The sequence below is a fragment of the Branchiostoma lanceolatum genome, chromosome 12, assembly GCF_035083965.1.
Source record: "Branchiostoma lanceolatum isolate klBraLanc5 chromosome 12, klBraLanc5.hap2, whole genome shotgun sequence".
NCBI lineage: Eukaryota > Metazoa > Chordata > Leptocardii > Amphioxiformes > Branchiostomatidae > Branchiostoma > Branchiostoma lanceolatum.
This window is the reverse complement of record NC_089733.1, coordinates 11427935-11450802: the sequence shown is the minus strand read 5'-3', so window position 1 is coordinate 11450802 and position 22868 is coordinate 11427935. Positions and strand designations below refer to the sequence as shown.

Sequence of the window (22868 nt, the reverse complement as noted above, 5' to 3'; positions counted from 1 at the left end):
CTGGAGAGTGAAACGGTGAAAAGTCTTTGATCATGTGTGTCCTTGCATCTTGCGTTGTAAGCGAAATAACCGAACACGGAAATATGTGGTTGTTGTGGGCGGAATCGTGCATATTCATATCGCTGATGAATTGGGCGCACGGTAGGGCTAGGTCAATCACGTCGCTGCCACCTCGGTTGTGTATTAAACATTACACATCCGCTCCAAACACGTGCACAGCTATTCTGTGTCACACAATCTCTCGTACGTCAAGTAGTGGGCAGTTAGGAGCGTCAGGCTAGTGCACAGCATGGAGACAAAACGCTGCATTCAGCTTTTGCACCTGACCTTGGTGATCATCTTCAGCGGCAAGACCATGGCAGGTGCCGGGGACATCATCGGGGGAAAAGGAGGCTGGTCTACAGACTGTACTGCTGTGAAAACTGGGTGAGTTTTTATCGGAATCTTAACCATTTGCCTAGAGGGAAGGCGGACAAAATATCAAGTCTTTTCCTCTCTTAAGTGCCTGATACAATTGTTCTCAGGAGTGACTGTGATTGTGTGTGTGATTGTGTGTGTGTGTGTGTGTGTGTGTGTGTGTGTGTGTGTGTGTGTATGTGCGTGCGTGCGTGTGTGTGGGGGGGGATGTGTGCGTCTGCATGTCTGTATGCATGTGTGTGTGTGTGTGTGTGTGTGTGTGTGTGTGTGTGTGTGTGTGTGTGTGTGTGTGTGTGTTGGTTGAAAATAAACTCCAAAGTTAGGATTTGGTTATGTTGGAAACCAAGTCACAGTAACTCAACGATAACACTAATATGGACAACCTCTGCTTCAGGACTTGGATCAGCACCTTCCGACCACCTGCGGGGTCTCCCAGAGCGACACACCTGCAGCTGCCCCGAGTCACATGGGAGCACCTGAAACAACTGCTGCAGACGGCTAAGGGGAGGTTGGACCAGGTCAAGAGGAGCATGGAACCTCTGGAGATGATAGGTAGGAAATGGCTGTCTGTCTACGTGGTACAAGGTAGCCTGGCACTCAGCCCCCTCTTTCTACTAGACACTGTGGCCGCTAATAACGCCATTCCACCAGGGCTGCGACCAGGCTGCGACCTGAACTTTATTAACAGAGCGCTGAATGAATTTTATAGATAAAGAAAACGAATTGTTTTAAGCTTTGTGTGTTTTGTTGTCAATCACATTTTGCATGATATTCCAATTATGAAGTCAAAAACACAATTATTTAGGTCATAGCGAGATCGTCGTCTAGAGGAATGAGGGCATATAACAGACTATGCAGCGATAAAGACGTGGCAGATCGTTGAATAAATTTCAAAGACAAGGACCGATTTTTTAATGTGTTTTGCTGTGTTTAAATGTGTTTATCATATTCCAATTATAAAGGGTCAAATAAATTCGATCTTGGCCGCTCTATGGTCAGTTTTGGTCATTCGAGTTGAAGAAACATCTATTTCATGCCAATTACGTCTAGGCTAAGTTCAAGCACTGCAAGACTAATACATCTGTGTTGGAGGCATAGATATACTTTGTTACCAAATTTGAATATAAGATTACATTTCTATTTAGTTATTTCTTTTGCAAGGCATTGACGCAGTATCATATTGGACGCATGGGATAGCTCATATACAACAATTGTAACGTTGGGTAACATAAATTCGGGATTTTTCCGATAGTGGTTGACTGAAATCAATCTAGCAGAACAATAAACCATCCTTTTTTTCTATTATTCTGTCAGTATCATGTACTATATTTGCACTAATCATATATATGGTAGATTTTGTCTCTAGTCGTGCTGACACCATAATATTTCAACTTGAAACTACCGTCCGCCGCACGCACAATGACGGTGCTGTCGGACAGGGGTGAACATTAATTCGGGAGAGAAGATTCGTCTTGAATATCTTACCGCTAATTACATTATATACAGCAGCTATTCGTTCCATCCTTGGCTTGAGGAGAGTGCTATGGATATAGACGTGTCCAAGTAAAAAAAATACACGAAAAAACGGCCGTACCGCACACATCAGGCCTACGTGAACAACCCATGTGTTGAGTCGGTAGCTATAGAACGTCAAAGTCGACATCCACCGTCATGGCAACGTGTACATTATTCATGGAAAGTTAGCCGGATGACGTAGTATTGATAATACTACTATGTCCATGTATCCCTTGTTGTGTTAGGAGCAAACTTTGAGGAAAATATCGTCCTCAGTCCACAATCACACGCAACATTTAGACAAAAAAGTGTTCCTCACAAACCTTTGTCGTCTGCTTGACAACAGGATTCTGGGTAATGATATGGCGGCGGGAAAATACACGTGCCGTAGGTTGTAGCAACAAAGAGGGGTTTTGATGATTGATCACACTTAGAGTCCAATTGCAGGTCAGCAATTTTAAGAAAATAAGTTGTCTTGTAAATGATTGTGTTTAGCAGGAAGCGGATGTGACATTTGTCTTATAAACCAGCCGACAACGATGTAGTGTGATTCTCCCACAAAGCCCTCAGACTGTTCCAATAAGGGACGGAGAGTTTTTGTCCTCGTCGCCTTCTAATGCATGCTTATCGAAGCTTTTCAGACAGTGTTCTGAATACGTTAGTCTGTCAAGTTTGCATTTCTAGCGGTATTACTGATGTTGCATCTAGCACATATCCCTAAATACCCCGTTTTCGAAAAATCCCGAATTTAAGTACCCCACGAATTTATGTTACCCAACGTTACACCTTTTTTTTCCACGGTGCCACTACATGTTGTATATGAGCTGTCCCATGCGTCTAATATGATACTGCGTCAATGCCTTGCCTTGCCAACGTTACGTTATTCTTCAGATTGCGCGGCCATTTTCCGGCGGTCGAACGGGACGGCCAAGAGCGGAGTGTACACGATCCGCCCGGCGGTGCCAACCCGACCTGTCCCCGCCTACTGCCGCATGGAGGGCCGGCAGGGCTGGACCGTGCTCCAGCGGCGTCAGGACGGCTCCGTGGACTTCTTCCGAACCTGGGACGAGTACAAGCGCGGCTTCGGCAACCTAACCACGGAGTTTTGGCTTGGCAATGACAACATCCACATGCTCACCAACCAGGCCAGGTGGTTTATTCTATACACATATTTGAGGATTGGGCAGAAAACACTGCTTATCTTACTGAAGCCCTCTGAATGAAAAATATGAATGAAAATTTTACTGCAAGTTCATGCCCGCAGGCTAATTTCAAGTACATTGTAGAAATATATAGAGAAAAACATACATGTGACAGTGTACTGTAACTTACATTGTTGTAACAGAAGACTACTTTATACTAATTTTGGCTATATTAGGCTGGGTTTGACTTCTTTTTTGGAGGCAGTGGAGGACGAAGAGTCCCACTTTTTCTAGAATTTGTGGGTTCTGTGATTTTAAGAGGAAAGTGGCTTTTGTTCGTCCGTGAATGTGTAAAAGTTGGGGTATTTCGTGATTACTTCTTAGTTGGTTCTTTCGTCAATTAGAAATATGATTTCAGGTTCTGAGTTTTTGTTAACAATATGTTTTTGTCCTTCTTTATCAGGTACAAGCTACGGGTGGACTTGGAGACGTGGGACGGGGAAGCGATCTACGCCCTGTACCGGACCTTCTCCGTCTCCGACGAGGCCTCGTCCTACAAGCTGACGGTGGGGAACCACAGCGGAACCGCCGACAACGCTCTCTGGTTCAACGGGGGAAACACCTTCGTCACATATGACAGGGACACCCCTATTGGGAGGGCCCGAATGTTCAGAAGTGCGGGGTGGTTAGACCAGTCGTATTTCCCCAGCCTGAATGGTGTGTACTACACTCCCCAAACCGTGCCGACCCAACCCGGGATGCTCCTCGATACCATCCGGTGGCATCGAAGGAAACTGACCCGGCATTACCCCTTACTGAAGTTTGTTGAGATGAGAATCGCACCTGAAGGTACCTGAATTGTGTTTTGTTGCGATTTTTCTCTCGTGGCCCTGGTCACATTCGTAATAAAATTTACGAACTGGACTACGCCTCATTGCGACAACTTGTAATTGTGGCATTTTCGCCATTTCCCCCCCTCCGGTCACACTGACGTGCGACGCACGGGCAAAATATATTCACTGGCCACTTCAAAAAAAATGTGACATTTTTTCCCTCAGTTTCGGCTCCAAATTAGATATAAGATAACTTTGTTTGAAATCGCAGTGTTGGCACTGAATTAAAAACCAATTTACAATGATTGAATTTGTGATCACGAAAAAGAGATTTGACGTAATTGGCCCGCTTTGCGCCATTTTAAAAATCGCAATTTCGCACAAAAGTATGCACAACCCAGAGAAATGTCCGCTACAGGTTTACAACACCAAATCAGAATCATCCTTGTGAAAGTCGTGGTCACAAGTTGTGTCGTAATCCTCAAGCAGATCTTGTCGATGGGGAGGGGGGCAATATCTTACCGGTTCAGCCCCTCAAGATCTGCTTGGAGTGTGTCGTACAAAATTCATCTGTCTTCTGTAGGAAGATTTTGCTGTAGATTCTGTGACCGTACCTGTAAAATCTACCAAAATAATTCACCATGATGGTACATTTTTCCGCCATCCTGAAAAGATACATCAAAACAGATCTCCAACCCAACACCCTGCAGTATAATGCCTTGAGGGTGCTGCACTAGATTTCTCTCAAACCCACTGTTTTTCAAAGTGGTGGATTTATGTAACCCGGCGGATTAATGTTTAATAATGGAGTCTACCTTTTCCGGTTGCGGTAGTACATTCCAATGCAGCATGTCAGCTTTTATTTGATATTCATATCAAGGAACAGGATTTTGCTAGCAATCTTTAGCGGTTGATGGGTTTTGTTCTCTTGTCTAAATTCGTTTTTGTGAAAGCTAATAATCTTGGCTCACCATGTACTAGTATTTAGACGCTAGGAGAATGTTTCGCTACCATTCCTCTGTAGTCGAATTGTTCATCATGTAGAAAATAGAAAGGGGTCGTAATTCCTAAGAAAACTTTAGAGGTTGAAGGATTTTGTTCTCCCTTCTACATTCATTTGTTTGAATTGAAAAGCTATCTGGTCACATTGTGCACTGGTATTTAGATGGTGGAAGAATGTTTCGATACCGTGCACCTTTCCTCTGTAGTATAATTGTTCATCACGGGCTGCATGTAGAAAGTATAAAGGCGTTGTAATACCTAAGAAAAAACTTAAGAGAATTTTGTTCTCCTTTCTAAATTCATTTTTTTAAAGCTATCTGGTCACACCATGTAACGTTACTAGTATTTAGATGCTGGGAGAATGTACACTGTTGCAATAAACAACTACCTATACAAAAATTGAAACAGGTTTTAAAGAAATTGGAATTCCTGCTAAAAAGGGTAGCAAACACACGAAAAACACCATAATTACTTCACGGAGGTTTGTGTCCTATGGACTCTTGTTCATCTTGTAGAAAATATCAACGCATTGTGGTAGACTAATTGACCTGGAAATAAGAAATATTTTCCTTCATATCTTACTTGATTGCTAACATACTACATGAGAAAGACGCTCTGTTCTATTGCATTCCGTAGGTCTCAGTTATGATGAACTCATCAGCATACGAGTCACAGAAACTGAAGTGTTTAGAATTCCAGTTGCTGGCGAGAGTGCATTTGATGTTTTCTTGTATTATTAAAGACCTACACGATTCAAAAGACTTTTGGGAAAGTCTTGTGGCGTGTTTTTTTCCATGGCATTCAGTGAGTGTAACCTTTGTACTGATATCAATAAAATAAGGAATTAACGTGTTCCCACTGATTGCCTTTTTTTGCTGTAAATGTGAACATGAGTTTGTGTCTGTGTGTGTGTGTGTGTGCGTGTGTGTGTGCGTGTGTGTGTGTGTGTATGTGTGTGTGTGTGTGTGTGTGTGTGTGTCAGTGTGTGTGCGTGTGCGTGTGCGTACGTGAACGTGTGTGAGTGTTATCTCCAGATAGCTAAAAAATACTTATTTTAAAATGCCGTTTGGCCTGTATGGTGAGTGACTATCAGTACGGTGCAATGTACCGTTAGCTCTCTAGACGGCGCTGTCATGGCTTTGTCCAGAACACAAGTAAAACCAGATATAGGTTCCGCTGCGGTACCAGAACAAGCTGGTAGGGGGGACCAAAAATCTAGTCATTTCGAGGTCTCATCAAGACCTACTCACACACCCAAAGCATCAACACAATCCACCCAGGCATTCTCGAGTTATTGTGTTCCAATATACACAGAGACACACGCACCCTAAAACATGATTTTCTTGGCGAAGGTAATAATAAATTTTGAAATAACACAACCTGTTTGGATTCTTTTTCATAAAAGTACCTTTTTCATATGATTATCACAAAGACGCTGCGGCTGTAGCTAATGTATTGGAAATAGTGTATCTCGTTTTTTTCATAGTAGAGCTTTTAGTCCTCTGAATGAATAAAAAATGTGTTGCTATTTTCTTTTGTTTTCACCGGTGAATGTTGTAAAAAGGGGTACCTGACTTCAAGTCTAATATGAGACACCTGTTAAATTCCGACTCATCACAAGCGTGGATTGGTAATGAAAAAGCGTCACCTAGCGGAGTGCATGTAAAGCGATGTAACCACAAAATTTACTTTGGCCTTTTGGCTTTGTTTGAATCTATTAAGAAACTTACTGATTCGTCGATGAAGGCTAGACATCCAGGTAAAACATAACGTAATACACGGCGAATGAAGGAACTGGCGTAGCCTCTACCAGGCTCCAGACGTGGCTGGAAAGAGTAGAAATTGGCCCAAAGGACAGATACAATGGCAGAGGAGTTGGCCGATTGATTAGCGTGGCAAACAGTATTTATCGGCCGGCCAACTCCTCTGGCGTGTCATCTGGCCGATTTCTATTATTTCCAGCCACGTCTGGAGCCTGGTAGAGGCTACAGCTAAATTACTTATTAATGCCTAAGGACTATGTACATGTGCCTTGTACAAGTGTTATACGATACTGATAGAAATTGGCTATTCATTTACACATGAGGATATGTCTTGTAAAAATAAACGTCTGAAATACGTTTTATCAGTGTTGCTTTGGGTATCATGTTACAGGCCTAGGATCCCTACAGTTAACTTTCAAAGAACATTCGTCCTAGCGATATCAACATGCACGTAATATAAGAGTTGAATGACCTGTTCTTGGAGTCCACTTGCAAAATTAGGATATTGCAAATACTTTCAAACAAAGTATTACTCATAAATCAGCCTTTCATTACACTTGTTGATGTTCGATATTCCTACAATAAACAAATATTTTGGCAATATTTGAATATGAGTGTGAGTGATTAATGAAAATACGTCTTCGCACCAATTTCAGCTTCTTAAAAGAAAAGAAGCAAAATGTTCATACCCCCTACTGTTAGAATAGAATGACCCGACTATGAGCTATCCCTGTCCCAGACCAGTTAAGACGATGCGAACATCTTAAAGATGCGATTTCAACTGCTTGAAGCTAGACAGGGAATCCGATCCTTCCTTCATCAATCCTCGTAGCTTTAGAGATCTTACTTAACTCTGTTAATTGAGCTCTGATGTAATAAAAACAAGATAAATTTGAAAAAATGAAGCCTTATCCGTCAAAATCTTCCGGGCATGAATTCCTGACACACTGGTGACTGGTCTAAGATTGACAGCTGCATCGGACGGCTTTTCTCGGTATTTGTGTGACGTCATGAGAGGCTTGTACCCCCGGCTTATAACGACATGGGAAGAATTTCAGTTAACGTTACTGTTGTTCAACTTGGACTTGACTCGCACGATATCAGTACAATCCGTTGAGTGACTGACAAAAAAATTGAAACACTGTAGTCTTGTTTTGTAAATAATCGTGTTATAGATAGCCACGTAGCTCACTAGTGTCACTAGTGTCTCGAAGACCCCATTTGCATAGCGGGAATATTTTCTGGCGTCTCAGACCGTGTATATTTAACCTGATCTGCCTAAATTTGCCCGCAGGCCTCTACAACGATAAGATATCGTATAGTTTTCTATATGTGATGATACCATCAACTTTGATTGACTTCGATGAGTGTGGGGGTTGGGTAGCCTCCGTTGACTTAGATGAGCATTTGTTTTTCGACTATGTACATCTTAGCTATCATCAAACTCTGCCTAATAGATACTCCATGGAGTCTGCAGTGGAGTTTAGGGATTGGGAGGGTACGTAGTCATCCTTTCGGCGGTCGGGAAAGGGTCAACTTAGAACACCCAAGAAGGGCAATGTGGTACCAGTCTATTCTTTATTTTCTTATGATATATCTTATATGAAAATCTTAATAAATACAAATATATAATAACAAGTTGCACGATATCATGTGCTAATATAGGTAAAGGTAAAGCGGTCGAACCTCAGATTGAGGACGAAGCATAAGGCTTTTTCGTTAGCTAATAGTGCAATGCGGCTTCGCTGCGGCTCGCGTATTTTTGGCCAAGCACGCCGGGTCACCCCTACCCTTGTCCGAAAGTGTGTTGGGTTCCTTTACGTGCAGAGGTTTGACGTCCTGAAGCTCCCTCTTATGCTTCGGTCCCATTTCCAACCCGGGGCCCGGGCGTGCTGTTTGCGAAAACCAAAAATGAAAAATGCATATCAAGAAAATACACAATATATGGTTAGTATTTCTTTTACGTTTTGTGTCTTTTGTTGTCTTTTCTGTCATATTTTTCGTTCCAAGAAGTTGTCCTGTCGGGCCCCGGATTGGAAATGGTACCCGCAATACACGGGGCCGCCGGCTTTACGCCACCCTCCGATAGGACGATGCGACTCTTTTCCAGTTGTGTCCAGATGTGGTGAGAGGCCATGCGCATTGTTAAATTTGTGTCATCACAATCTGTCAAACTCCTGCGAAATATCCGTTAAGGAAAAACTGGGTATGGGTTAGAAGGTAGAAACGTTCTCCCATCCGGAGAGGTGGTCAACATGCCCCAATAAATCCTGAAACTTGTCACTAAGGCGACAAGATGACATTCTTGCTGCGAAGTTTTCCCCCGGTCACCCTTGTTAAGAGACGCGACCTTTTCTATTTGGACGTTTGGACCAAATTGAATCAATCTTTCTAATTTGGACTAATTATTAGTCCATGTTCGTATAAGATATTCGACCCATGACCAAATAATCATTTAGGGTAATTATCAAAAGACCAGCGACAAAAATATGAAATTTAATCCTCTATTTGATACAGTGGAAGGAATAAGCATGAAAAGTCAGACGAGTTGAAATTGTCCTGCAAATTTGACTTTCTCTAGTTCGGCGTCAAAGATACAAACAAAATGTGGCAGATCGCAAATCAAGAGTGTAGACAGCTACACAGACACAAATGCTATCGGACGTCTTTCCTTAGATCACTATTATTATTTCCAGCCAGCTGGAGATTGTGATATCCTTCCCAAATAAAGCCGATACCATATTTTGGACCCCTATTCTGGGTCAGAATGCGGAGGACTTTGAAGGCTAGGAACAGAACTTACATCACATGAACAGTTTTCAACGTACAACATCACTCTGGCCCAGAGTACCGCCATCTTTTTTTCTACGACATTGTCGCCGATGTCGTCTGCGTGTGTGTCCCTCGAGGGTCCCTCTCAAATATTTCTATCGCGTGGCCGTGAGCCGTGAGTTTGACCCGTCGAGCCGCTGTTGGGTTAGCCGCTTGTTTTAGTAACCTTTAGAACTCGAGCCAACAGAAGTCGACTGTAATCAAACAACTCTCGAAGATAGAGACGGTATGCTGGCCCAAGAGGGCAGGCAGCACTTTGGGGGTATCAGATGTCACTAAAAAACATGGCTGCGCCCTGGCCATGTCTTGGACTACACGTAGGAAAGGTAGGTACCTCTCGTGAACTTGAAGTTTGTTTTGGCTAGCACCGATAGGTTATCATTTGGTCTACGGAATCCAATGATATGTTTACCATCAACTCAAGAACGACCATTTTTCGATAGTTTTGTATCATGGATGAACTTAAGGATCCTTAAACAGCTGCTCCACCATCCGCTTAGTACCATCGTTTGTACCGCCGATTACGAATGGTACAACATTACCCGTTGGTTAGTTTCAAAGACCCATGCAAGCTTAAGTGTATCTTCCCAATGCGATGTGGAGCATATTAAAGATCGGCAGAATTGATTGCCTCAGCTCCTAAACGGATAAAAATGAACGGTCCCTTGACCGAGATCCTAGTGTTTTCACGAGGGAGCTGTCGACGAGTTTCAGACGACTTTAGATAACCTGAGGGAGCAGTACTTGTTTATCACGTACAAACATAAACACCGCGGTCATTACGTCACCAATCGGTAGTTCAAGCTGTCAGTCACTCATCAAATGGTGGTTGATGTAATTAACTAGAAATAGGGCCATGTTTCTTGTCTCATTTCGGTGCACTACGAAGTGTTTCCTAATACCTAAAGCTTTCCCTTCCGTCTGACAGTGAGATAGCTTCCTTCAGCATAGTTACGTCTTCTACCAACGAGACGGTCTCATGATTAGGGCGCGGTCAAAACGTTCTCTCCAAGCAGAGGAGGGGTTCCGGCTGGTTTTTGACGTATTTTTGAGGCGTTTTTGTGGCGGGCTTTCTACTTTGTTATGATGTTTTTTTTTGTGTCCCTATAAACCCCGACAAAAACGCCTAAAACACGTCAAAAGCCAGCCGGAACCCCTTCTCTGCTTAGAGAGTAGTCAAAACGTCACACATCTATTTCAGAGTAGGGACTGAAATCATCAAACGGTGGATAATGAACATCAAAAATAGGGCCCTGTTTCTGTCTTATTTCGTTGTTTCCTATAGATACTTTACTTTCCATCAGTGAAATAGATTCAGTAAAGTAACGCCCCCGGTCGCTGGGTTCGCTGTACTTGTTTTTCACAAGCAAACGTTAGGGACTTTGTAGACTGACGGTCAGTTTGATTTGATGGAGTATTTAAGACCTGTGACATTTCTTAAGCTCACTATTTTATTCCAAACACCAATAGGCAACCAACCAAACATCCGTCGCAATGTGTACTATTTCATTGTTATTCTCGCGTGATTAACAAATCATTAGACTTCAATTTCCAAGCAGATGTATACTGTTACTGTTAACTTTCTTCATCGTTCTGAATCAAAACTGAACTGCAATTGCCAACACAAAACTTGGGCTTACTCAAATTTCATCGTAGGGCAGGCAAAATCCACACTTTTACTTATTCACAATTTTTTTGGTTTGGTTGAAGCCAAACACATTGCCTGGTATGCCTAACTAGCCATCAATTAAGTTTAATATATAAGGGCTGCTCACTGGCTTGGTGGAAAAGGTAGAACAGATTCTAGGGCGTAGACTTAAAATCTAAAGTACCCTGCCGCTTCTAAATAATCCATCTACTCTTTCCACCTGCTCAACAGCATTTTATACAGTCCATATAGACATATTCAACTAAATTCTAGAAGGAGATAACACTTACTGTGTACAAATAGGAAAACATGTCAAAGATCGTTTTGACCTTAGAAGTAGTGGTGTAAGGGATACGTTAAACTCGACACGTTGAATTATCCATATACTTGTACCTAGGTTAATTCTTTAGTATCCAATTGTTCGTTTGAATGTATAGTTGAATAAGACCTTACGAAAGTCGCTGTACTTTTGTTGTGTCAATAAAGATCGTTGTTGTAATGTTTATGTCGGATTGAGGGTCGAGTGTGTGACCGACCTAGTTTAGGCGGGTCACATTGCCTCTTAAGGTGCAGATGATATCTCAGGCACGCACACAAGGACTTACATGGGACCGGCTGGCTTAACTGCACTGTTCAACAGTTCCCACACCGCTGGGTGTAGGGGCGTGTAGGTCACTCTATCACGCTGAACATGTGTATGTGTGTCACGGTGTATGTGTGTGTGCGTGGTCCGTGTGTGTGTGTGTGTGTGTGTGTGTGTGTGTGTGTGTGTGTGTGTGTGTGTGTGTGTGTGTGTGTGTGTGTGTGTGTGTGTGTGTGTGTGTAGAAACACAGAGAGAGAGATTCGGTCGGTCGGTTGTAGATTTTTCTGGATGAACACATGGGAATAATATATAGTAATCTACGTCATTTGTGTTGTTCGTAAAACATTATCATTAGCAAATTTGCAATACATTTTGGATAAAGACAGGGCAAGGCAAGTTTTTTCCTTAATGTGAAAACATATCATCGGAATGGCGGAAAATTACAGAACTAACGTTTTATTCCAATCTTATGATAGCTGTTGCGATTTCTTCAGTCCACCGCACGTCATACATTTTCAAAGTGATAAAAGTACTTCCGTGAATAATTTCATCAGGTTGGTAGAACCAAGGAGGTTTTATAAAACCTCCTTGGTAGAACATAGGATATTGGAGATTTCTTCTGACTGGAGTTCTGCTTCTCGCCGGAAGTCAACACAAATGATGAACCGGAACGAGGGGGGGGGGGTACAAGCTTAGCCACGTTTGGGATTGTGTGCAAAAGCGCCACCTACTTCGGCTACTTATAGCGGCGACAAGCAGTACTACAGTCAGAAGCTCTGAAGAAAGTAAAACGTCAGGAGGATCGAGAGATTTACTGGTTGTGTCAAAAGAAATCTCCAATATCCTAGTAATAAAACTAGTTGACGTCTTTACTGAGTTTTTATTTTCTCCCCAGAATCAGTGACACCTTCCGCCTAAACTCGCAGACGACAGGTTGAGGGAAACGGTTGCCATGGCGATGCACATCCCCATGGACGTAATGGCGGGAGTACCGATGTACCGCAACAGGAAGCGGTTCTCCCAGACTCCCTTCTCAAGGTGATCTTATTGTTTTCGGTCTGTCCGTCTGTCTGTCTGTCTGTCTGCTTGTCTGCCTGTTTGTTTGTGTTGGTGTGTGTCCGTAGTTAGCCCGGGTGGAAATTTGTTCCCACAGGCTGATTTGGCCCAGGTCCAAATTTGTTCCGCAGGTATTCAGGAAATGAAAGTTGCTGTTGCTGAAGTCAGGAACCCGAGGATGGCATGTGAGAGATTTGTCAGAACGTACATCATGATCGTCTCAATACTGCACGATTCTCTAGTTGCGGACTAGCAGACAGTTAAAGTAGATCTCAAGATGAATTGGAGAAATAGAATTGAATATTTGACATCAACTTTCTTTCAAGAAATGTTTAAAGTTTAGTAAATGCACTGTGTGAGATGTTATTTAGATTATTACATCGAGGGTACTTTGTTTGAGCATTATCTATTATAGATACAGATTACACGATTGAAGTTCTAAGAAATCCATAAAGATTATATCATTTCGTATAGATGGTATTACAAGAACACATGAAAGTTGGCGTACGGTCCGCATCAGTATTATGTATTACCAGGGTACTTTCGGGTCAACCAATCAATCAATTGATCGATCAATCAATCGGGTCGTTTCAGTTATTGTAAAAGTCTCTAAAAAGAAGACAGAGTTTTCACTGATACTAACGTTAGTATGTTCTTCTTCCTCTTTCCAGCCGGCAACAGTCCATGAGTCGCCAGGAATCCTGGGAAGAAGACATCCCGATGCCGGAGTCTCGCGAAGGTCTGGACGCCGCCAGCCTGGAGGAAGTGGCGCGAAAACTACTGACTCTAGAGGAGGTGCTGATGATTTGGTTTTATTCTAACATGTAAACTTTGCATATGAACCATATTACCGTTGCAATGGCCAAGTAAGTAGAGGGTTTGCCTTGCATTCGGTAGGTAGTGACTTCGATCTAAAGACTTAAAATGGTACAAACTGCTTCTCTCCTTAGCACTCAGCATTTGGGGAAGAGCACTGTAGTTGAACACACACCACTACCAGTGGACTAGGTAGTGCCATGTGTGTATGGGTGTTGGGAGTTAAGAGTATGGTTGTTGAACACACACCACTATCAGTGGACTAGCTTGCTGTTGTGGTGATTGCACAAAGCTGTGTGGCTCAAGGGCTATTACCCACATTTGGTGCAAGAAGGACTTATGTATGTATGTATGTGGTTTAGCTACAGCATAACTCACGAAGCTATGGATGGATTATCATAAAATCTGGTTTGTGATAATCGGATTTTGTTCTATCGAATAAATGTTAACGTTAGATATTTGGCCCAATGGCGGTTTTTCTAGGTACTGCATGCGCAGCAGAACGTTAGGTTTTGATACCTCGGTATAAATGTTTCTTACAGGTGTCGTCTAACCAGGAGGGGGGCGAGGCCGAGGGGAACACCATCCCCCTGACTCACCACCAGGGCCGGCCGTGCGGACAGAAGGGGCACGGCGACACTTGTGCGCGCATCGTCATCAACGTCAGCGGGCTGAAGTTCGAAACTCAGCGGTGCACCCTGTGCCGCTACCCGGACACTCTGCTCGGCAACGCCGATAGGATGAAGAAATATTACGACTCGACTCGACAGGAGTACTTTTTCGACAGACACCGGCCGAGTTTCGAGGCTATCTTGAGTTATTTTCAAACAGGAGGACGCCTGAACCGTCCTGCTGATGTCCCCGTGGACATCTTTTTGGAGGAACTCAAGTTTTATGACATGGGAGCTTCTCTGATTCGACAAATTCGGGATAAGGAAGGACTTGGGGGCACCGTTATGCGGCCAAGGCTACCAAGGAATCGAACCTTTAGAAAAATATGGCTCCTGTTCGAATACCCGGAGTCATCGAAATGGGCTAAGATTGTCGCTGGAATTTCTGTAGCTGCGGTGTTCTTGGCTGTCGGTATCTTCAGTCTTGAGACCGTACCTGTGCTTCAAGACTTCGCCATGGATTTGGTTGCGTCGGAGCCGGAAGAGGTTCGCTCCTTCGCGCAGCCGTTTTTCGCCTTGGAGACCATCTGTGTTGCGTGGTTCATCTTCGAACTGATCATTCGCTTTGTGGTCTGCCCGAGCAAGCTGGAATTCATCAAGGGCGCGCTGAACATCATCGACTTGTTGTCTATCGTGCCGTACTTTGTCGACGTTACCGTTATGCTAACGGAACATCCGGGCGCTCCAGACAACACCTTAGTACACACTTTGAGAGTCATACGACTTGCGCGGGTCTTTCGCATCTTAAAGGTAGCTCGCCACTCCAGAGGGATGCAGGTTCTTGGGAAGACCTTCAAGGCGAGCTGGAAGGAACTGGGGCTCCTCCTGTTCTTCCTGCTGGTCGGGATTATCCTGTTTTCCAGCGCGATTTACTTCGTGGAGTATGACCTTGAAAATTCGCACTTTCAGAGCATCCCTTCGGCCTTCTGGTGGGCGGTCATCACCATGGTAACAGTCGGATACGGGGACATGTACCCTCAGTCGCTTGGCGGGAAACTTGTGGGCGGCCTTTGCGCTCTCTCGGGTGTCCTAACGGTTTCTTTGGTGATGCCCGTCTTCGTGACCAATTTTAACCGTTACTACTACCAGGACAAGAACGCGCAGAGCTTTAGAAGGGCGACGGGTTCGCGTATGGTCGGGCACTGGCTGCTCCAAGTGACGCAGCCGTCTATAGGGATGGTGCGACCCAATGTAGATGTGTCGTTTGCGCTCGAGTTGGCGGCCAAATCGCCGAAACTCAGGCGGAAAGGGGGCATAAAAAGAAGAAATCCTGGCAAGGATACTAGTACTACGAGTGTGTAGCTAACGCAGAGGGTTAACTTTTCGAAAAAGCGCGCACATGTTTATTAGTTGAAACATCTTGCATGGTACAAAATGTATGAATCCTTGAGCCGTTGGTACGCGAGCGTAATTTAGCGGCCGTTTGGTGCATTGCGGCCTTGAAACCACCACACGTTCGATTGGAGAGCTAGAAATAGTTGAAGATTCGCCTTGTTCTGGTTCTAGCGGTCGTGTCTGTCTATTAATGTGTAGGGCCATGCATGAATTATACGTAGGTCGCAATGCTGCTAAACAACAGCTAGAGCTGAATAACGCCGAATGTTCGCATTGCGAGGCGTAGAGGAAATGCAGGGTTCCAACCTTCTGCAGCCTTCTGGAGCGGCGGGCTGCTTTTAATTAGTAAGCTAGTTCACGGTTTAAAGTGCGCATGTGCAGTGTGACACGTTTCGATCAATGTTTCAAAATTGGAGGCCCCAAGCAATACAAAAAGAATGATCAGGGACCTACAACTTTGACATATGACCCGCAATGCAAAATATGAATCACACTGCCCATGCGCACTTCAAACCGTGAATTTGGTTATAGTCTCCACCAGACTTCCATGCGGACTAGGAAAATAGTAGATATCGGCCAAAAAGGGAGAATAAAGAGAGGACAAGATTGATCAAATTTTGTTGACCTTTCCACCCAAAATTCATCCCTTTTCACCAATCCAGCCACAATTTGGGGCGATTTCAAGTCCAAACCAATATCCACACTCCAGAAATGTGACGTCATTGGTATCTGTGACGTACTTGGTCAGAGTGAGCTCCTAGTCACACGGTTGGCTAAGCTATACTCCCTGGCAAATTCGAATAAAAGTTCATCTGTGACAGTAACTAACGCGATAGGGATCTTCACTCTATACCAAGAAGCTTTTCATCCTCTGATCCTTCTTCTCAAGTTGAAATCATCTCCCTGTTCAACTAATCTTTACTATTTTTCCAGTCCACAGAGGACTGTGGTGGAGCCTAGGTTTTAAATATTACATTGTAAATCATTATGTTGATGAGTTTGGTTCGTCAGTTTTCGTTATTTGTATTCTGGCAGCAACCTTACCAATGAAGTAGGTAGAATATTGGCGTATGAACTTTATGAAATTGCACAACTGTACGCCACATTTTGAATCTATAGTAGTGGTTACTTTTAGTTCTGTGTATCATAGTGCCTTGTTGTTACCCTTTCAACCGTTTAGGTGAAAAAAGGTCCTATCCATGGAAGGAATTCATAAACATCGACTCTTCATATACGTGTATTGAAACCATTTCAACTCAGGATAGTGGAGTTATCATGCGATTCTACCTCCCAACGTCTGTGTGTGCAACCTTCCTCAGGACTGTAATGACTACTTTTCCCCACTAGGCGGCGCTGCTCAGAGACTAGCACTTCATACACTACATGTTTCAAACACATCTGAACTCAGGTAGATTCACTACAACTTACAAGTTGGCGGATACTGTGTATCTTACAAACATGTAATGTGGGAACATTACATAGATTTTTACATGTTATTTCCAGGCAGGGACATTCATAGTGTAAGTGTATGTATGTACATTGTACATGTATGTATAAAACAACAAAACCTCAGTAAAAAAGACAAACCCCATGTTATTCATCAGTTCAAGCGTTTTGTGAAACACCATTGTTAGTTTCTAATCCATGCTGTAAAAGACGTAAACTGCAACTTTGCAGAATTAAGTGTGACTTACCCTAATATGTTAGGGGTTATCAAAGGGTTTTAAAGAATGTCTTTAACATATTAATTGTGCATACTTGGCAGTTACTGATGCTGCACTCTTAGATTTTTAAATTCCCCATATAATGTGGTGACCATAGGATACCCAGCTAAATTATGAAAGTTGATGCTACAGGGGAATATAGAAATAATTTATCACACTTGCTGGAACTAGCAACAGAGTTGTTCTATCATGTACCAGCAAATGTATACTGTCTTTTTTCCCAACTTTTTGGGACAAAAGTTGGAAAAAACATTTTAGGAAAAAAACATGCTGTTTTGTGGCATCATAGTGTACTAAAAGCATGAGAGGTTGACTGATCATCATCTGTAAACCCGAAGTTGTTTCCTTGTCTTTATTTTACTGTGTCCTACATGTATGTTGTGATGGGTAGTGTGCTCGGAAGTCATTGGTTTAAACCCTGGCCAGGTCATATCAAAATTGGTACAGTTATTTGTCTCCTTTTTTGCATTCCACATTTATGAGAAAGAGTATGGTAGTTGAACAAACACCACCACCATTGGACTAGCTCCTGCTGTAGTGGTCATGTGTGGCCCAAAGGTCAAAGAAACACTGAAAGGAGTGGAAAGGATTTATATCATTTATGGCTGTGACACCAAATCCTGAAATCTGTTTTCTTGACGTTCAGTTTCCCTTTCAAAAGAGTCTTATTCTCCTATACGATCCAGAAAAAAACACATCAAACATTATAGCAGCTACCTTTATTGAGATGTTACCATTGGTGCTACTCCAAAACACCTATCACACCCTTTGGTTCTGAATGCATGGTCCTAAATAATGTTCCCTTATGTTAGTGACCCCCTTCACATCCATCAAGTGAGCCATTTCCCTATCCACCTCCCAAATAAACTAGCCTAAAGTTGCCCCTGTTATGCAAACGAAGTCAGTATTAATGAAAAGGACATGACTTAACATTGTACATTGTACAAGTCATTTGCCAAATCACAGAATGGTATACTTAATTGAAAAGCCATGAAATTACTCTTGGTGGGTTTCCAGTAAAATAATTATGTAGAAAACTAACCTACTAAACATTGTACAGAATAATACAATGGTTATTAAACATTATCATACAGGACAATGCAACATGCTACTCTATCTCAATATCCCAAAAAAAAACTGTCAATATGACTTCTACATTTAACATATGCTATTAATTTTAAATTCTATGTATCAAATGTGTGAAAAGACTACATATGTGTAGCATGTGCGCTCTGACATTACTTTCTGAATGACTTATACCTTGATTCATGACTCTGAACCTTTCCGACTCAATGTTGGTAAAGAGTGTTTTACTTCATACTGTACGGGCTAAATAGACAGGGAAGCTTTTGCCAACTGTTGTCTTTCAAACAGGCCCTAAGAGTTAAATTGTCTGATAGAACTGTTAATGTGAAGCACAAATCTGTCTGGTGATAGGACAGACTGAAGTTTTTGAAATCTGTGTATTAGAATGTATCAAATCTGTGAAAAATTATTATCTCACTTATCTACCATTACTAATTAAACGGTCCAATCTATATGTTTATTACATAATATCTACCGAAAGTTTCTAAAAGGAAACATTTAGATGGAATTCCATGCCATTTGTATTAGCATTCCTCTATCTTTCCACAGTTTGGTCAGTGCATTTTCCTTTTCTTCTTCATTTGATAACTCCATTGTACTCCAGCCGCCCTACTCTTGGTCCATGCAAGGAAACATGAAGTTCGAGAAGTTTGTGTCAGTGGTTTCCATGGAGATCAAGGGGTCAACCGTTTGGGGTCACGTGGGAACATTGAGGTTTTCCTGATATTGGTCAGTCCGAGATACAGCATGACCACCCTCTCCATACCTGCAGGAGTATAATGAACAGTCCCTGTTAGGTCATATTTCTACATGCAACAATCATTGATAAAGTAATTCTGAGATAACAATAACAGCAAAAACACTACAGTTGCTGAATTGGAAAATACAGGTTATACAGGTTTGGCTTCTTTTTGGTAAGGAATTTTACCATCTCATGAAACATAGTCATGTATACTTCACCAATTCACATATTCAAAACAATAAACCTGAACTGGAAGATTAACATGAAAACAGAGTCTGAGGAGAAAGTCTTAACTTGGTGCACACAGTTTCAGGGGGTGAATATACAATGTAGTCAGAAGCATGCATATCTCCTCTCAGCTCTCTGTTTTAATGTTCAAGGTTTACTTTAAAATGTTGGAAAGTCATGGAAATAAATTGGTGTAGCCTTTAGCTGAACTCACCAATCCCACCTCCCCCATGGGGCGGACATCCATAACGGAAGGAGTCGATGTACGACTTGATCTTCTCAATGTCTGAAATATCAATAAAAACATGTCAATAGGACAACTACTACATATCATTTCTATTATTTTATTATTCTATTATCTATGTGTAACCCTTGTGCTCTGACAGACAGATTATCTTCTGTATGACTTCAAACTCTTGACTCATGATAATTTATGAACTGTTGGGTATTTCTAGCTTTGTAAGAAGATCCTTGCCTTTAAAAAAGCATCTTTGTGAAAGTAGCCTTTCCAGTTTGCTGGTGAGCATTTACATGTAGCTGTTACTCATGCCACAACATGCAATTGAGAATCATTCAATTACAAATTTTGGCCTAAAATGATCATCTTTTTATCCTCCCATAGAGATGTTTTAGGGACATGTCCAGTCCTGTTGTTTCTAGCACTACAAATTTAAAGTAAAAACAGTTTGGTGTGTACCGATCTCGTGTGCCTTCGCCCGTTCTGTCAGGAACTCTGGGTCGTGGATTCGCTGGGCACCAGACAGGATCTCCTCTCCCCTCATGTACATGTCGTACGAGTTGGCATATTTCTGTGGTGTACAAGAGAGATTGAATTATGACATGTTTAGCACACAGAATGTTGCATATCCATCCACCATTTTCGTGGCTTAACAGCATGCCGCTCTACAAAAGGCTTCCAACTAAGGTGCATTCATGTAACATTATATGAGTAAAATTACATGTTGAAGTTAACACACACACAAAAACTTATATCAAGATCTATACCTGTGATTACAAATATGGATGAGTTTATTGGTTGACAGCCACACAAGCAACAGTAATTGTTTTGAAAATACCAAAAATGCCTGGCTGAGAGCAGAGGTCTGTATACAGTACACTGTGATGTTGACCTTAAGAGATGACCTGACCTTGAATATGAAGGTCACCAAGGTGGCTGCCATGTCATACTTACAGGGTTGTTTGGATCAGGCATGGTGTAGAAGGGACGCACGGCCAGCGGGAACTTGTCCAGGATAAAGAAGTCAGTATCATACTGAAAAACAAAAAAATGTACATTTCACAATGGCAATCTAGACAGACCAAACCAAACATCCTTTGTACATCAAGACCAAAATAAATACTGTAAATCATAGAAATGTTTTATGTTATTGGCTTATCACACTGCAAACATAAGTTCTGTCCTATATTACATTACTACGGTTGTTTCAACCACAAACAAATCATTCTCCTTTACCTTTCCACCACAGAATCAAGTCCTTGCAAACTTAATTCAATTTACAGTAAGTATACCTTTTGTTTAAGATTACATCTATTGTAAAAATACATGTTTGTTTTAAGTTTGTACTTTTGCAGCAATATAGAATCATCTAGCCCAACCATCTCCCCTTACCTTGGCTTTCACCAACTTTCCCAACAGCTTCTCATCAGGAGTGCTAAAAAATGAAGTTCACACATTTTAAGACTGACTCTACATTAATGATGAACAACATTATTTGACATTGATGTAAATGATACACAAACATATTAGGATCATGAGATTAATCTTGAGAGGCAAAGAAAAAGAGATATTTAATAGATGAATTAGACTCAATGCTTACGTCATTGTCATTTTCGGTAACATTCTACCATGACCTATTCTAAAATTGTACTTACCAGTAAGGCCAACAGGACCACATTCGACAACATTAAACGTGTATCTAGCACTTAAATTCAAATATTCACATTTTGAGTAAAGCAACCTTCATCCCCTTAATGCAAACAGTTTTTATTTGCAAGTTTTCCTTTGTCAATTATCCCCCAAAGAATACCTTTTTTTCTGCTTTCTGAAAAAAATAGCCTTGCTGCGAGCCTCACCTGAGGTCATCCTCGTCCCCTATCTCCACCCCAGCCTCCCTGAGCATGGTCACGGCCTCGGGGAACTCCAGTCTGAGGCTAGGCTCCAGGAACTTGAAGGGCTCACTGGGGTACTGTTTCTGGATGGTGTTGATCTCAGTCTTATACCTGTGGGGTTGGTATGGTTATAATTTACTTACTTAATGAAAAGGAACAATCCTTTAGAATTGTGGTAGTCCTGATGGGTTTCTCTTAGTCGGTACAATAAACAGTTTGGACTAGCTTGCGTAAGTTTATATACAATACATAATTTTTTATTTATTAATCTGTCTATAAAGTATTTCTTAAAAATGAAACACAGTGAGGCTCATGACCAAGAATCAAATACAATATTGTACTTTTTTAAAAATTTCACCACAATAACTTCCAAATTTTGTTTTCGTATAATACATGATCCCCCTTTTATGAAAATATTCCAACCATACAATGAAAAAAAAACTGCTTATTGTTAGTGAAAATAAACATTTGCAAGAAAACTCCAAAGAACTAAGGGAGCTCGATTCAAACTGACGGAAGACTGTGCAGGACGTTCCAAGAAGTAGAACCAAGATTTGTATATGATAATGATGATGATAGGTCTTCTTAAATCTTCTACTGTGAGCTGTAACAAGCGTTCCTTACCTATCCCTGAGGCCCTTGAAGATGTGCACGAACATGTCCCCAATGACGTCCAGCACCTCGTGGTAATGGTAGTTGAACGCCATCTCCAGATCCAGCCCCACAAACTCTGTCAGGTGACGGTGGGTGTTGGAGTCTTCCGCACGGAACACTGGTGAGAGACCACACAGAAACTTAGCCTTGGTTCAACTGTCTTTAAGTACAGCATGTTTTATCACCAGTTTGAGCTGAACAACTAATATTGTAAGCAGTGCAAAAAATCACGAAACAAGTGAAGTTATAAAGTTTTGCCAAGGTTATTTCTTCTGCAGGATGCAGATACCTCTAATCTTAAACTTGAAATAAATCTCAAGATTACTAGTAAGTAGCAGAGAATACAATCACTAATCATCAGTGACAAGGCCTACTCACACACTTGAACAAGATTGGGTGATGCGGAACACACCGTGTTGCATTTCGTTTATGTTATACCCACCCAAGAAAATACACTTTTCAATGCAGAATGCGTCAGAAGAAAAGAAAAAAAATCAACAGCAGCAATTGCAACGTCTGAATCCGGTATGAAAAATTTTCGACAGAGGCGCAACTGGCGCACTTAAAGTGGGTTTGTATGATTCAATGGAAGCCCGTGTGATAGAAGTAGAAACCTGTGTGATAAGCTAATATATCATCTGGTCCGGAACACCCGTATCGAATGTTATCACGGGCCCGGTGTGACATAAA

General features: G+C 42.0%; 3 protein-coding genes across 3 annotated transcripts in view; 2 read left to right on the top strand and 1 right to left on the bottom strand.

The window, feature by feature from the left end:
• Nucleotides 1–289: 289 nt before the first annotated feature.
• Nucleotides 290–5723, top strand: LOC136445756 (microfibril-associated glycoprotein 4-like). Its single transcript, XM_066443892.1, has 4 exons — nucleotides 290–426; nucleotides 812–969; nucleotides 2824–3082; nucleotides 3538–5723. The coding sequence occupies exons 1-4, from the start codon at nucleotides 290–292 to the stop codon at nucleotides 3929–3931; spliced, it is 948 nt and encodes a 315-aa protein (XP_066299989.1). The 3' UTR covers nucleotides 3932–5723.
• Nucleotides 5724–12688: 6965 nt separating this feature from the next.
• On the top strand, nucleotides 12689–17675 carry LOC136445755 (potassium voltage-gated channel subfamily A member 7-like). Its single transcript, XM_066443891.1, has 3 exons — nucleotides 12689–12774; nucleotides 13464–13587; nucleotides 14151–17675. Exons 1-3 carry the CDS (start codon nucleotides 12689–12691, stop codon nucleotides 15579–15581), a joined length of 1641 nt encoding a protein of 546 aa, XP_066299988.1. The 3' UTR covers nucleotides 15582–17675.
• A 367-nt stretch (nucleotides 17676–18042) lies between these two features.
• LOC136445528 (aspartate--tRNA ligase, cytoplasmic-like) overlaps nucleotides 18043–22868 on the bottom strand; it is a 30304-nt gene continuing 25478 nt past the window's right edge. The window contains exons 11-17 of the mRNA XM_066443581.1: nucleotides 22149–22296; nucleotides 21489–21635; nucleotides 21025–21067; nucleotides 20587–20667; nucleotides 20092–20203; nucleotides 19609–19680; nucleotides 18043–19190 (exon numbers count right to left, since the gene is read on the bottom strand). Of these exons, the coding sequence (XP_066299678.1) occupies nucleotides 19099–19190; nucleotides 19609–19680; nucleotides 20092–20203; nucleotides 20587–20667; nucleotides 21025–21067; nucleotides 21489–21635; nucleotides 22149–22296 (695 nt within the window). The 3' untranslated portion in view covers nucleotides 18043–19098. The remainder of the gene's footprint in view (nucleotides 19191–19608; nucleotides 19681–20091; nucleotides 20204–20586; nucleotides 20668–21024; nucleotides 21068–21488; nucleotides 21636–22148; nucleotides 22297–22868) is intronic.

Bases quoted from the DNA above. Each gene is read 5' to 3' on its own strand.
- LOC136445756 (XM_066443892.1), top strand. From the start codon at position 290: ATGGAGACAAAACGCTGCATTCAGCTTTTGCACCTGACCTTGGTGATC. The intron at 427-811 runs GTGAGTTTTTAT...CCTCTGCTTCAG, and splicing joins TGTACTGCTGTGAAAACTGG to GACTTGGATCAGCACCTTCC. The intron at 970-2,823 runs GTAGGAAATGGC...GTTATTCTTCAG, and splicing joins GGAACCTCTGGAGATGATAG to ATTGCGCGGCCATTTTCCGG.
- LOC136445755 (XM_066443891.1), top strand. From the start codon at position 12,689: ATGGCGATGCACATCCCCATGGACGTAATGGCGGGAGTACCGATGTAC. The intron at 12,775-13,463 runs GTGATCTTATTG...TCCTCTTTCCAG, and splicing joins TCCCAGACTCCCTTCTCAAG to CCGGCAACAGTCCATGAGTC. The intron at 13,588-14,150 runs GTGCTGATGATT...TGTTTCTTACAG, and splicing joins AACTACTGACTCTAGAGGAG to GTGTCGTCTAACCAGGAGGG.